At 36.1% G+C, this 11,938-nt stretch overlaps 1 protein-coding gene across 1 annotated transcript in view; it reads left to right on the top strand.

Annotated features, from left to right (window-relative positions):
• The window catches only part of abcg2c (ATP-binding cassette, sub-family G (WHITE), member 2c), a 13,539-nt gene extending 1,908 nt beyond the window's left edge, over nucleotides 1-11,631 (top strand). The window contains exons 2-15 of the mRNA XM_048205832.1: nucleotides 178-237; nucleotides 682-799; nucleotides 1,409-1,564; nucleotides 1,799-1,956; nucleotides 3,111-3,262; nucleotides 3,360-3,452; nucleotides 5,692-5,867; nucleotides 6,780-6,931; nucleotides 7,814-7,903; nucleotides 7,986-8,110; nucleotides 8,610-8,764; nucleotides 10,905-10,994; nucleotides 11,077-11,129; nucleotides 11,264-11,631. Coding sequence (XP_048061789.1) covers nucleotides 178-237; nucleotides 682-799; nucleotides 1,409-1,564; nucleotides 1,799-1,956; nucleotides 3,111-3,262; nucleotides 3,360-3,452; nucleotides 5,692-5,867; nucleotides 6,780-6,931; nucleotides 7,814-7,903; nucleotides 7,986-8,110; nucleotides 8,610-8,764; nucleotides 10,905-10,994; nucleotides 11,077-11,129; nucleotides 11,264-11,411 — 1,726 coding nt within the window. The 3' untranslated portion in view covers nucleotides 11,412-11,631. The remainder of the gene's footprint in view (nucleotides 1-177; nucleotides 238-681; nucleotides 800-1,408; nucleotides 1,565-1,798; nucleotides 1,957-3,110; nucleotides 3,263-3,359; nucleotides 3,453-5,691; nucleotides 5,868-6,779; nucleotides 6,932-7,813; nucleotides 7,904-7,985; nucleotides 8,111-8,609; nucleotides 8,765-10,904; nucleotides 10,995-11,076; nucleotides 11,130-11,263) is intronic.
• The last annotated feature ends 307 nt before the right edge of the window (nucleotides 11,632-11,938 follow it).

Raw genomic sequence — 11,938 nt, 5'->3', positions numbered from 1 at the left:
ACCTGTTCTCTAGTCTAGGTAAAAAAAAAGGTGAAAAACTCATATTGGCTATCCACCATTACTTTTACTGTCAGTGTTAATGGGCATTTTCTTGTATAGTCAATATCAGCCCTGTATGGAGAAGAAACAGTGATGTACAGTTTAAAGCTGCTCTCAATCTTGGTTTATCTGTTGCAGTGGCATCATGAACCCTGGAATGAATGCTATAATGGGCCCCACTGGAAGTGGAAAGACATCGTAAGCGCAGATTCATTTACTTCTTTTGCTTCAATTTAATAGTATTTGGATGCTAAACAAATTCTGAATCTTATTGCATTAGACAAAATATCAAAGCAAGTGAAATTCACAAGCATGCAAAAATGAATTGGTTCAGAAATGGGAAGTTATTTGGGGGGGGGGGGGGGGGGCAGCTCTTTGACATTTTATGTAAATCAGTGAGATTCATGCACTTTTAACCATCTCTGTCTTAAAGGATAATTCATCCAAAAATTTAAATTCGGTCATCATTTTCATGTCATTCCAAACCTGTATGACTACAATGAAAGTCCAGTGTAGTTTGGTTCTGTATAGTATCCCATTAAGTGTTCAATTTAATTGTTTTTTTTTTTTCGTAAAACCTCACAATTTTAAGTTGTTATCTGCATACCATATATGGCATTAATTAAGTGTGTCTGTCTTCAGGCTTCTGGATGTCATTGCAGGACGAAAAGACCCTAAGGGCTTAGAATCAGGTCAAGTTCTAGTTGACGACACCATCGTGACCTCTGACCTCAGGCTCTGCTCAGCATATGTAGTTCAGGTAGGGAGACAAAACTCTCTGTAGCTTCTAAATATTTTAAATCAATTAATTTAGTTCTCCAAAATACACAAAGAATTGATATATACATTACTGTTCAAAAGTTTAGGGTCAGTAAGATTTTTTTAATGTTGTTGAGAGAAGTCTCTTCTGCTCACCATGGCTGCATTTATTTGATCCAAAATAAATAAAAACAGTAGTTTTGTGAAATAGTATTACTATTTAAAATAACTTCTATCCTGTGATGCAAAGCTGAGTTTCAGCATCATTACTTGATTATGATGTGGTTGATTATGCTGATATGAATATAAAAATATTTCTTATTCTCAATGTTTACAGGAATCTTTGATGAATAGAAAGTTCAAAACAACAGCATTTATTTGAAATAGAAATCTTTTGTAACATTATAAGTGTCTTTACTGTCAGTTTTTATATCAATTTAATGTGTCCTTGCTGAATAAAAGTATTTATTTCTTTAAAAAAAACAACAACTTTTGAACAGAGGTGTGTATAATGTTGTATTTTACACAGCATGTCTTGTATATCAATTGCTAGATAATTGGAAGCAAATGTGATGAAATCATACATCATTTCCTTTTGTTTGTCTTTCAGAATGACATTCTGATGGGTACTCTGACCGTAAGGGAGAACTTGGCATTCTCTGCCAATCTTCGTTTGTCACGAAAGGAGTATTCCTCATCTGACAAAAAGATGAGGGTGGATTCCGTCATCCAGGAGCTCGGCCTCAAAGATTGCGCAGACACTAAGGTAATAGACTTCAGCCTCGTGAAGAGGAATGTTGAAAATGATTTGTTGTGTTGGTATGAACAAAGAGTGTGTGAAAGAACTGGGTCAAGGTCATGTGCTTTAGTCACACAAAAACTATTTCTAAAACAACAACAATTGGGTTTGGCGCTTATGTCGGTACATACTGTGTGATGGTAGTTACAGTACGTGTCCTTCCATACCGACGGGACTTTATATGGGCTTGTTTTCTCTCAGATAGGGACGATGTTTTTGCGTGGTGTTTCTGGTGGAGAGAAGAAGAGGTGCAGCATCGGTATGGAGCTCATCACCTCCCCCTCTCTCCTATTCCTGGACGAGCCCACCACAGGCCTGGACGCCAACACTGCCAACTCCATCATGGAACTGCTGCAGAAGTACCACACGCTCTTATCAAATATACCTACTTCCTGCTGTAAACAGAGTGTTTTTAGGTTCACTACAAGTGAGACATTAAAAAAAACCACACTTTCTCCTAACCCAGCTTAAAGGAATAGTTCACCCAAACATTTCCTGATTATTTACTCGCCCGAAGGTCTTCCAAAATGTATATAAGTTTCTTTTCTCAGCTGAAGAGAAATGAAAGTTTTGGAGGAAAACGTTACAAGATTTTTCTCCATGTAATGCAAGTGAATAGTGCCCAATGTAAGGATCATATTTGGATAGTCACATTTTAACATGATTTTTCTAAAAATGATGTATGGATAATCAAGTAAACCTAAGTTGCTTCATTCCAATAAATGTTGATCTCGAAATATTACTAAATATAAAATGTATTATTATGTTCAGTTTTTAAAAAATCAGTAAAGATTTCACAGCAAAAATACACGTGTACCACGACCTGAAGATGAATGTTTAAAGAATTATATGAAACGGCCTTTCACTAAAAAAATATAAACTATCAATTAGTCAACAGAAGGCATGCAGTAGATTGTGTCCAAAGGTTTTTCAGCAAAGTTTTGATCATGTTGATCATTTAGAGGCATTAGAAATGTGTGCATCAAATATGATACAGTAGGCTTTATAGGGTTAATATGCTGAGACAACAATAAGTTACTTGTAGGATTCTTCAACCTTTTCATAAAAGTGTGTTTTGGTCTTTCAAAACATTGTTTGAAGTGTTTTTTTTAAAAAGTACAAGCTTCATATTTCTGCTTTGAAACCCTCTGGTGCATTCCTCCCATAGACATCCATTCAAAATGCATCCTGTACATGTATTGCTGTGCTTCCAATTTAGGGACAGGTCAAAATAATGATGTGTGGTAAATGACAGCCTGTCACAGATGAGTTTAAGTTGTATTGAAACTCCCGGAAAAATGCACAACTTGTATTCACCATGTTTTCACCTTCAAGTTTTTTGTGCAGTAGCTGTCGGAAGAAACCACATTCCACTTTAAATGCAAAGCACAGTCACGTACAAGGTGTTTTTTTGTCAGATTTGGGCAAGTTAGAGATTGATTGATTGATGTTTTGATCATTTACTTAGAACTCATGTGAACTAGTTTTTACACTTTTTTGTTTTGTTATTCAGGCTCTCCAAAAAGGGTAAGACTGTCATCTTCTCCATTCATCAGCCACGCTACTCCATCTTCAGGCAGTTTGACCACCTCACCCTCATGAATAAAGGAGAAATCATCTACGCCGGGGCCGCCGACAAAGCCATTTCCTACTTTGAAGACTTGGGTACTGATGATATTCTAAACATTCAAATGCAAATGAGCGGTGATTCGCTAATCATTGCATGTGTACTATGATTCTCAAACTTGTCACTGTGTCGTAGGATACAAGTGTGAGCCATTCAACAACCCGGCAGACTTCTTCCTGGATGTCACAAATGGAACTGTCCTTCCTCAAATTCACAACAATAAATCAGGTGCTTTTTTATTTTTATTAAAATAATACTTTTATTCAGCAAGGACACATTAATTGATCTAAACTGACAGTAAAGATGCTTATGTTACCAAATAAATGTTGTTATTTTAAACTTTCTATTCATCTTTTTATGCAGATAACAATATGAAATGTTTCTTGAGCAGCAAATCAGAATTATTATGATTTCTGAAGGATCATGTGACACTGAAGACTGGAGTAATGATGCTGAAAATTCACAGGAATAAATTTATACACATTATAAAAATATATATATATATATATATATATATATATATATATATATATATACACTACCGTTCAAAAGTTTGGGATCAGTAAGATTTTTAATGTTTTTAAAAGAAGTTTCGTCTGCTCACCAAGGCTGCATTTATTTATTTAAAAATACAGTAAAAACAGTAATATTGTGAAATATTATTACAATTTAAAATAACAGTTTTCTATTTGAATATATTTTACAAAGTAATTTATTCCTGTGATGCAAAGCTGAATTTTCAGCATTATTACTCCAGTCTTCAGTGTCACATGATCCTTCAGAAATCATTCTAATATGAAACATTTCTTATTTTTATCAATGTTGAAAACAGTTGTGTTTTTTTGTTTTTTTTCAGGATTCCTTGATGAATAGAAAGTTCAAAAGAACAGCATTTATCTGAAATACAAAGCTTTTGTAACATTTTACACTACTGTTCAAAAGTTTGGGGTCAGTAAGAATTTTTATTTTTATTTTGTTTAAAAGAAATTAAAGAAATGAATACTTTTATTCAGCAAGGATGCATTAAATCAATCAAAAGTGGCAGTAAAGACATTTATAATGTTACAAAAGATTAGATTTCAAATAAACACTGTTCTTTTGAACTTTCTATTCATTAAAGAATCCTAAAAAAAAAAAATATATATTGTACACAATAAATGATTCTTGAGCAGCAAATCGGCATATTAGAAAGTTTTTTGAAGGATCATGTGACACTGAAGACGAGTAATGCTGCTAAAAATTCAGCTTTGATCACACGAATAAATTACATTTTAAAATATTTTCAAATAGAAACAGTTATTTTATGTTATTTTATTTTATGTCTGTTTTTACTGTAATTATAATTAAATAAATGCAGCCTTGGTGAGCAGACAAAACTTATTTTAAAAACTTTAAAAATCTTACCGATCCCAAACTTTTGAATGGTAGTGTGTGTGTGTGTGTGTGTGTAATATATATATATATATATATATATATATATATATATATATATATATATATATGTATATATATATATATATATATATATGTACACACACATTTTAAAAAATAAAATAAAATTGATCATACTTATAAATAAAAATGAAAATATGTCATTTAATTATAATTTTTGCTGCAAGATACAAATTAAGAATACAAATTTGAATAAAAAGACAAATTGCCTAGAAATAAATCACTGTCTCAATCAGCAGTACTGGAGGCAGGTTGTGTCATGTGTATATACTCTATATATTTTAGCTTGGCTGTAAGTCTATATTGACCAATCAGAATACAGAACTGGAACTGTTTGTTTAAAGATACATTTGAATGAACATATGGTAGTGCCCAAAAGTGATGTCCGGCCTAGGAGAATTGACATCTTCACCCTTCATTTAAATATTATTAAAAGATTGGATTTTTTAAGCATTTTGCCTCGTTGTGTTTGGAGTCAATTGTTTTATTTGCCATAACGCAATGAAACATGCCAAATTGTGCAGACATAATTTTTGGCCAGGCTGACATACAAAGAAATTATGAGCACATTCAAAAACAAGAGCGAACCAATGGAAAAACTATGTTTTAGTCAGTGTATGCTTTTTTCCTGTGAGCTTTTTATTTTTCTATGCATTCGTTTTTTGCATAGTAAAATAAAACCTGTAGCTGTAGTTTTTGCCTTTTTGCCAAACAATTTTGTCAGATAAAATCCTTAACCAAGTTTAGTCTTTTTTTGTTCTTCCCTATTATTTAAAATATTTTAAAAATTAATAACAATTAAAAAAAAATATTTTGATGGTTGAATTGAACTTGTATGATCATTAAAAACAAATATATCCTTCATTACTTTTGGCCACTACTGTATATCATTCTTGGTACTTCACATGGGCATTTCTTGTTTTTTTTTAATCGTGGTAACTCTAAAATATTATTTTTTTTTAATTTATGGACTACTATGTGATCAGCTAACCATCCATGTTTGGGGTGTTTTTAGAAAAGTGTAGCAGCAGTGAGGAGATTGTGGAAAATGAGAACCCTCTGGCAGTAATTTACAAACAGTCCCCTCATTTCATCAAAGTGAAAGACCGACTCAACCAGATTTCAGATGGGCTTGACCCCGAGGTCGTTAAAGGTGAAAGGGTCAGTTATGCCACACCTTTCTATTACCAGGTACGTAGAAGCGACTGGTTAGCTTCACCTATGTTGACACATCAGGTAGATAACCAAGAGTAGCATCAATAGATGGCCTTCCATAATTGATGAACTTTACACAGTTATTGAACTAAACTGAATCAACACTGCACTTATTTCAGCTGAATAATGAATATACTATTGTCTTTTTACAGCAGAACTGAAGTCTGTTTGCATCAATAGGCCCTGTTTAAACCTGGTATTAAGATGCGTTTTGGTCGATCGGATCACAAGTGGTCTAAAACATTTTGAGCTTGTTCACTTTCGACCACTTCCAGAGGTTGTCGAAAACACATTCAACCAGATTGCTTTCGTAGTGTAGATGCTCATGTGGTCGAATGTGTTCAAACAGCCACAAAAGACTGCCTTCTCTCTGCCTACTGATCTAATGCATAAACATTATGGGAAGTGTGCTAGCCAGATGGGATTAATACTTTGTCAGCTGAAGACCCAAGTTTGGTTTGAAGATGAAAAATGTACCAAGCACAATGTTCTCTCACCATTCCTGATTTCTAACACGCACTCACCGCGTTCAGCTGGTCTTGCGGCGTTCAGAGCAGGAACGAAAGCTGAAGCTCTCCGTATGTTTTTCTTCATCTCTGTGCGCATTCATATGTAAATTGCAGAGCTTATTTCATCTATTAGATCAAAACATTTACCTGCCCATAGACCCTCCCCTCAAAGAAATCAGGACAGAAGTGGTTGAAAGTGGACAAAAGAGACGGATTAAAATACCAGGTGGAAACAGGACCATTGAATTACTATTTTCCTGTTTATCTCTGTAACGCTGCTTTGAAACAGTCTGTATTGTATAAAGCGCTATATAATATAAATAAAGGTGACTTGACCTGACTTCTGTACATTTGTGATGAGCATATGTCTATGTTGCAGCTCCTTTTGGTGAGTGGCCGCACTGTAAGAAACATCTTGAGGAATCCTCAGACCTCCTATGCCCAACTGTTCCTCAACATTTTCTTTGGTATTTTAGTGGGACTCATCTACTACCAGATCCCACACACTTTACCAGAGGCTCTTCAGAACAGGTGAGTACCTGCTACCAGATCCATGGCTCAAAATGTGTTCATTGGGTCCTAACTTAACTTTTAAATTTGCATTCATGGTATGTGAATTATGAATATATATTGCACCACCAGTGCAGAGCTGCTCAATATTAGCAGCAGGTGGATTTGAGTGCATCTGCACGCACAGTGAGGTGAAGAATTTGGACAATGGCCTGGTGTTAAGAACAGCAGCAAAAAAGCCACTTTTCTCCAAGAAAAACATCAAGGACAGACTAAAAGAATGGTGCAGAGTTATTTTCTCTGATGAATTCCCCTTCTGACTGTTTGGGACATCTGGAAAATCAATTGTCCAGAGAAGAAAAGGTGAACGCTACCATGAGTCCTGTGTCAGGTCAACAGTGAAGCGTCCACGTGTGGGGTTGCTTTTAATCCAAGGGATTGGCCTCTTTCACAATTGTGCCCGAAAACTCTGCCATGAATAAAGAATGGTATCTAAACTTCCTGCAGGAGCAAGTTCTCCCAATGATCCAGGAGCAGTCTGGTGATGATCCATGCATTTTCCAGCATGATGGAGCACCATGTCACAAGGCAAAGAGTGATAATGAAGTGTCTCAGAGATCATTGCATTAAAATTTTGGATCATGACCAGGCAACTCCCTGGATCTTAATCCCATAGAGAACCTGTGGTCAATCCCCAAATATTGAGTAAACAATCAACAGCTCATGTATTGTGATCAACTCTGAGGACTAATAAGACAAGAATGGTCCACCATCAGTCAGGATTTGGCCCAGAAACTGATATTCAGCATGCCAGAGTGAATTGCAGAGCTTATGAAGAAGAAGGGTCAACACTGTAAATATTGACTCTTTGCATGTATTGAATGTTTTTCTTTTTTTCTCCAGAACGGGAGCTTTCTTTTTTCTGGTCATCAATATGGTGTTTGGCAATCTGTCAGCGGTGGAGCTCTTCATCAGCGAGAGAGTGCTCTTCATGTGAGTCAACCTCTAAACATGAGCTTTCCAACCTGTTATTCCTAATAGATGAAGACCATCATCACGTTCCTCTCGTCTTCAGCCACGAGAACTCCAGTGGTTTCTACCGCACCTCTGTCTACTTCCTGTCTAAAGTGTTTGCTGACCTCATTCCAAACCGCATCCTCCCCGTCTTCATCTTTTCTGCCATCCCGTACTTCATGATGGGTAAAGTAGTGGCACTACCTTCTATGAAACCTTTTCTGGGCAAATGTTGCATCTATCCTTCTCCAAGACGACAATCCCTTAGTGAATTGTAGCAAAAATCCAAAATGATGAATGAAGCAAGAGAAATGTCACAATTTTACAAATTGATCGTATTGATAAATGTTATGCTTTTATTAGAGTATGGTGTTATTAGCTTAACAAAATGCTATTGAAATCAATTGTGATGAAGAACGCTATCTGTATAACACAAAGAGTTGATGCACATGTAGAGTTTTTTAGATAATAAAAGACAGCTCCCTATGTAGACAGCAAGAAAGGGGGTTTGTCCTCTTGTTTTTATCCATTTTGACAAAAGGAAGTGGCCAAAATAAAACAAAGTTCAATTTCTCATTGTTATTGTGTCACAAATGATTAGCAATAGCATCTCCTAAAATGAAACATATTAACATGAATTGCATTAATAACTTTTAAACTGGCTTTTTTTTCTGAACGAGCTCAGGTCTGAAGCCTGATGTGGAGGCGTTCTTCCTGTACTGTTTGACCATGAGTATGGTCAGTCTGTCAGCGGTGAGCTTGGCCTTCTTGGTCAGTGCCAGCGTGGGCTCCTTCGCCATGGCTAACATCCTCATCGCACTGCCTTTCGTCTTTATGATGGTGAGTTTAGTGGAACAGATGAAATTTGCTTTGGGTGTATTTTTTCCATTATACTGCGCTACTTTTCTATTGTTTTTCCGTAGTGATGCACTAGACGGACATGATTGACCGCTGCACTCTCTTCTTGTGTGTCTTTCACACTTCTTGCGTCTTGTGCACTCAAGTTAAAAGTTCAACTTTACAAAAAAAAAAAAAAAAAAAACACACATCACTAGACCTTGCTTTTTTTTTGTTCCTATAACCTGCATCTTGCGTTTTTAAATGCAAAAATGTGTTCTGACTAAATGGCCCATTAGAGAGTGTTTTCAGAACATTTTCTTTGTTGGGTTTGCTTTTTAACAGTTTGTGTATACATTATATATATATATTAGGGGTGACCCTGAATAGTCGACGATTCGAATCTTCGATAGGAGGAGCCTGATTCGACTACCAATCTCACAGTCGAATCGTCGCAGAGGTGTTATGAGAGAGATATGGGTGCGCTCAATATCTGATTTTACATAGACATACCGGTTCTTTCCCAATAGGTTAATATACAGCCTATTATGTTAATACCATAAATAAAAATGTGAAAAGAAAGAAGCTTTTAATAAATATTTTTAATGTGCGTGAATAAATCCAACCACCCCTGTGACAGAGTTAAGTTTCACTTCCATGATCCGTGACCGGCAGAGGAGCATCTTTGCAGCAGTGATTAAATTTTTAACAATGTCTTGGATAAAGTGTACAATTGGATGCACTTTGAAATGGTAAAAGATGATCCAAAAAACGTATGATGCAAGTTGTGCAAACAGCTCATGTCCTAGAACTCAACAACAACAAACACTGCGGCGCGCTTCTGCCGGCCAACGAGCTGACTATAGCGCGCTATTTGAAAAGACTCAAACGGACACAGGCAGATCGTGTGAAAGACTGCATTTTTCTCTCTCAATCAGGTAGGGTAGCTACAAGTGATTTCAAACTATTTCAGCCGCTTGTAATTTGATTTTTGGATGCTGTTAATGTTTAGCTAAAAAGACTGCCATTCCAGTTCAGCGTTTATTGTCTCTGCAGTTAAAAAGACAAAGTTGACAATTCTGGCTATACTTTCGTTATTTTAATAATTTATTTAATTTTATTTTATTTATTGATCACTCTGGGTTATCTAATTTAATTATTTGTGGCTTGTGTTTTGAATATATGTTCCACTGCACTTCAGGCATTTTGCAGTTTGACTCGATCATATTTCTGTTCTAATTAAATTCTGTAAATTAATGTTTGATAAAAAAAAAAATTATAGGCTATTTTTTTTAAATTAATTAAATTTTTTGGTGCATCAATGTTGCGCTGTAGAGTTAAAGCTTGCTTGCACAGACAGTTTAGCCGATGTAATTTGATTTGCCGACATATGAAATGTATAGATCTGCAGTGTGGCTTTTCTGCAGTTATTTATATATATATATTTTAAGGTTTATTGATCCAAAATGCTTTTATTCGTTTTATTCTATATCTTTGTGTGGTGTTCTGTACATCGTGGCTGTGAATGTTTATCCACATTGCCTTTCATTTGTTTAAAAAAGATAAAATCATTGTCAGTTTCGTCTATCACTTGACAGGCAGTTTGGTCGGTTTATTAGAAAGACGTTTCTCTGCTGTGTGTGAAAGAAAATAAAAGTTGTCTTAAGCCGCGCCCGCCTTAGGCCTACTTCATTTTCCGTGTCCCGCTCCATCTCGTGCACAGTTCAGCGCGCGGGCCTTTCAAAGTCCGTGCGCACTCTCTAGTGGACTGCTGTTTTTCAAGCTCAAATCACCCCCCCCCCCCCCCCCTGCCCCATATGATTCGACTATCAGTCGAATATAGGCAATCTGATTCGAATCGGATTCGACTATGTAAATCCGTAGTCGAGGACACCCCTAATATATATACATGGATTATATATGAATTACTTTGTTGCACTACTGTCCCTATATGCCTAAATGAAACTATTGGAGAGAATGTGCCAGTTTCCAAAATAAAGTCTTCAATAGACTCTTAGATTCCAGTTCTAGGAAGTAAATGTGAATTTTTGAGATCATATCTAGATGCTAACCATCATGGGATTCATGCACAGTATTTGTAGGGGACACAGCACTGATTTTCCTGTCCTGTGTGCTTTCTCAGGTGTTTGGGGGTTTCCTGGTGAACCTGAATTCAATGCTGAGCTGGATGTCCTGGTTGAAGTGGGCCAGTATTTTCCGATATGGCTACAATGTAAGCCCATAAAACATATCACAACACATTTTAGGCTGTATATGCAGTTTAGCAGTAACCCAATCATATGGTCTCTCATCAGGCACTTGCCATCAATGAACTAAAAGATCAAGTTTTCACCAGTAACTACACCAGGTAGGACTCGGCAGCATCACCAACTGGAAAAAACAGAACTATAAAAACTGTTGAGCTGAATTAGCCACAAGAGGTCAGTAAGAAGTTTTAATTTCACTTGCATACCTAAGAAACTCTCTCTCTCTGACTGGCAGGATGACAGGTGACATGTACCTGGATCATCAAGAGATCGACCACAGCACTTGGGGTTTTTGGCAGAACCAGGTAGCTCTGACAGGCATTATGTGCGTGTGTCTGATTCTCGCGTATGTGCAGCTGCGGCGGATCAATCGCTGGAAGTGATGGAATGACACTGGTTGTGTAATCAGAATCACTTATGTTTTAAAATTCTGAACCCTGAAATACTTTTCAGCCTTTCGACCATAAAGCCTTACGCAGTCCACATAACTCACTACCTCAGTTATCTTGTCTTCTACCTCTGACATTAAGTATAAAATTGTATGATTTTGTATTTGTATGATTTTGTAAAAATACAACTATAAAATTGTATTTTTAAATGTTTCATTTGTTGTGAACTGAATTCAGATCCTGGGAACCTGAAAAATGATACTTAGATTTTATGCCTTAGTTGTGCTTTTATTTTAGCTTGTTTTAAATCTTTAAGCAAAATTTTGTTTTCGTCTTTTTGAGACATGCAGCATCTATTGCCAAGGATACTAAATTAGCAAATCTCACTATTAGTAAAAACCTTGGATACACTTTCCCCCCAGCATGAGTTGAATACAATCCATCAGTTGAGATGTGGATGTTTCAGTTAAAAATGGAGGCAGATCTGAATGTGAACTTGCTTTTGAGGTGTGGTCACCAAC

Source organism: Megalobrama amblycephala, linkage group LG10 (assembly GCF_018812025.1).
Source record: "Megalobrama amblycephala isolate DHTTF-2021 linkage group LG10, ASM1881202v1, whole genome shotgun sequence".
Taxonomy (NCBI): domain Eukaryota; kingdom Metazoa; phylum Chordata; class Actinopteri; order Cypriniformes; family Xenocyprididae; genus Megalobrama; species Megalobrama amblycephala.
This window is presented reverse-complemented; position numbering and strand designations above follow the sequence as displayed.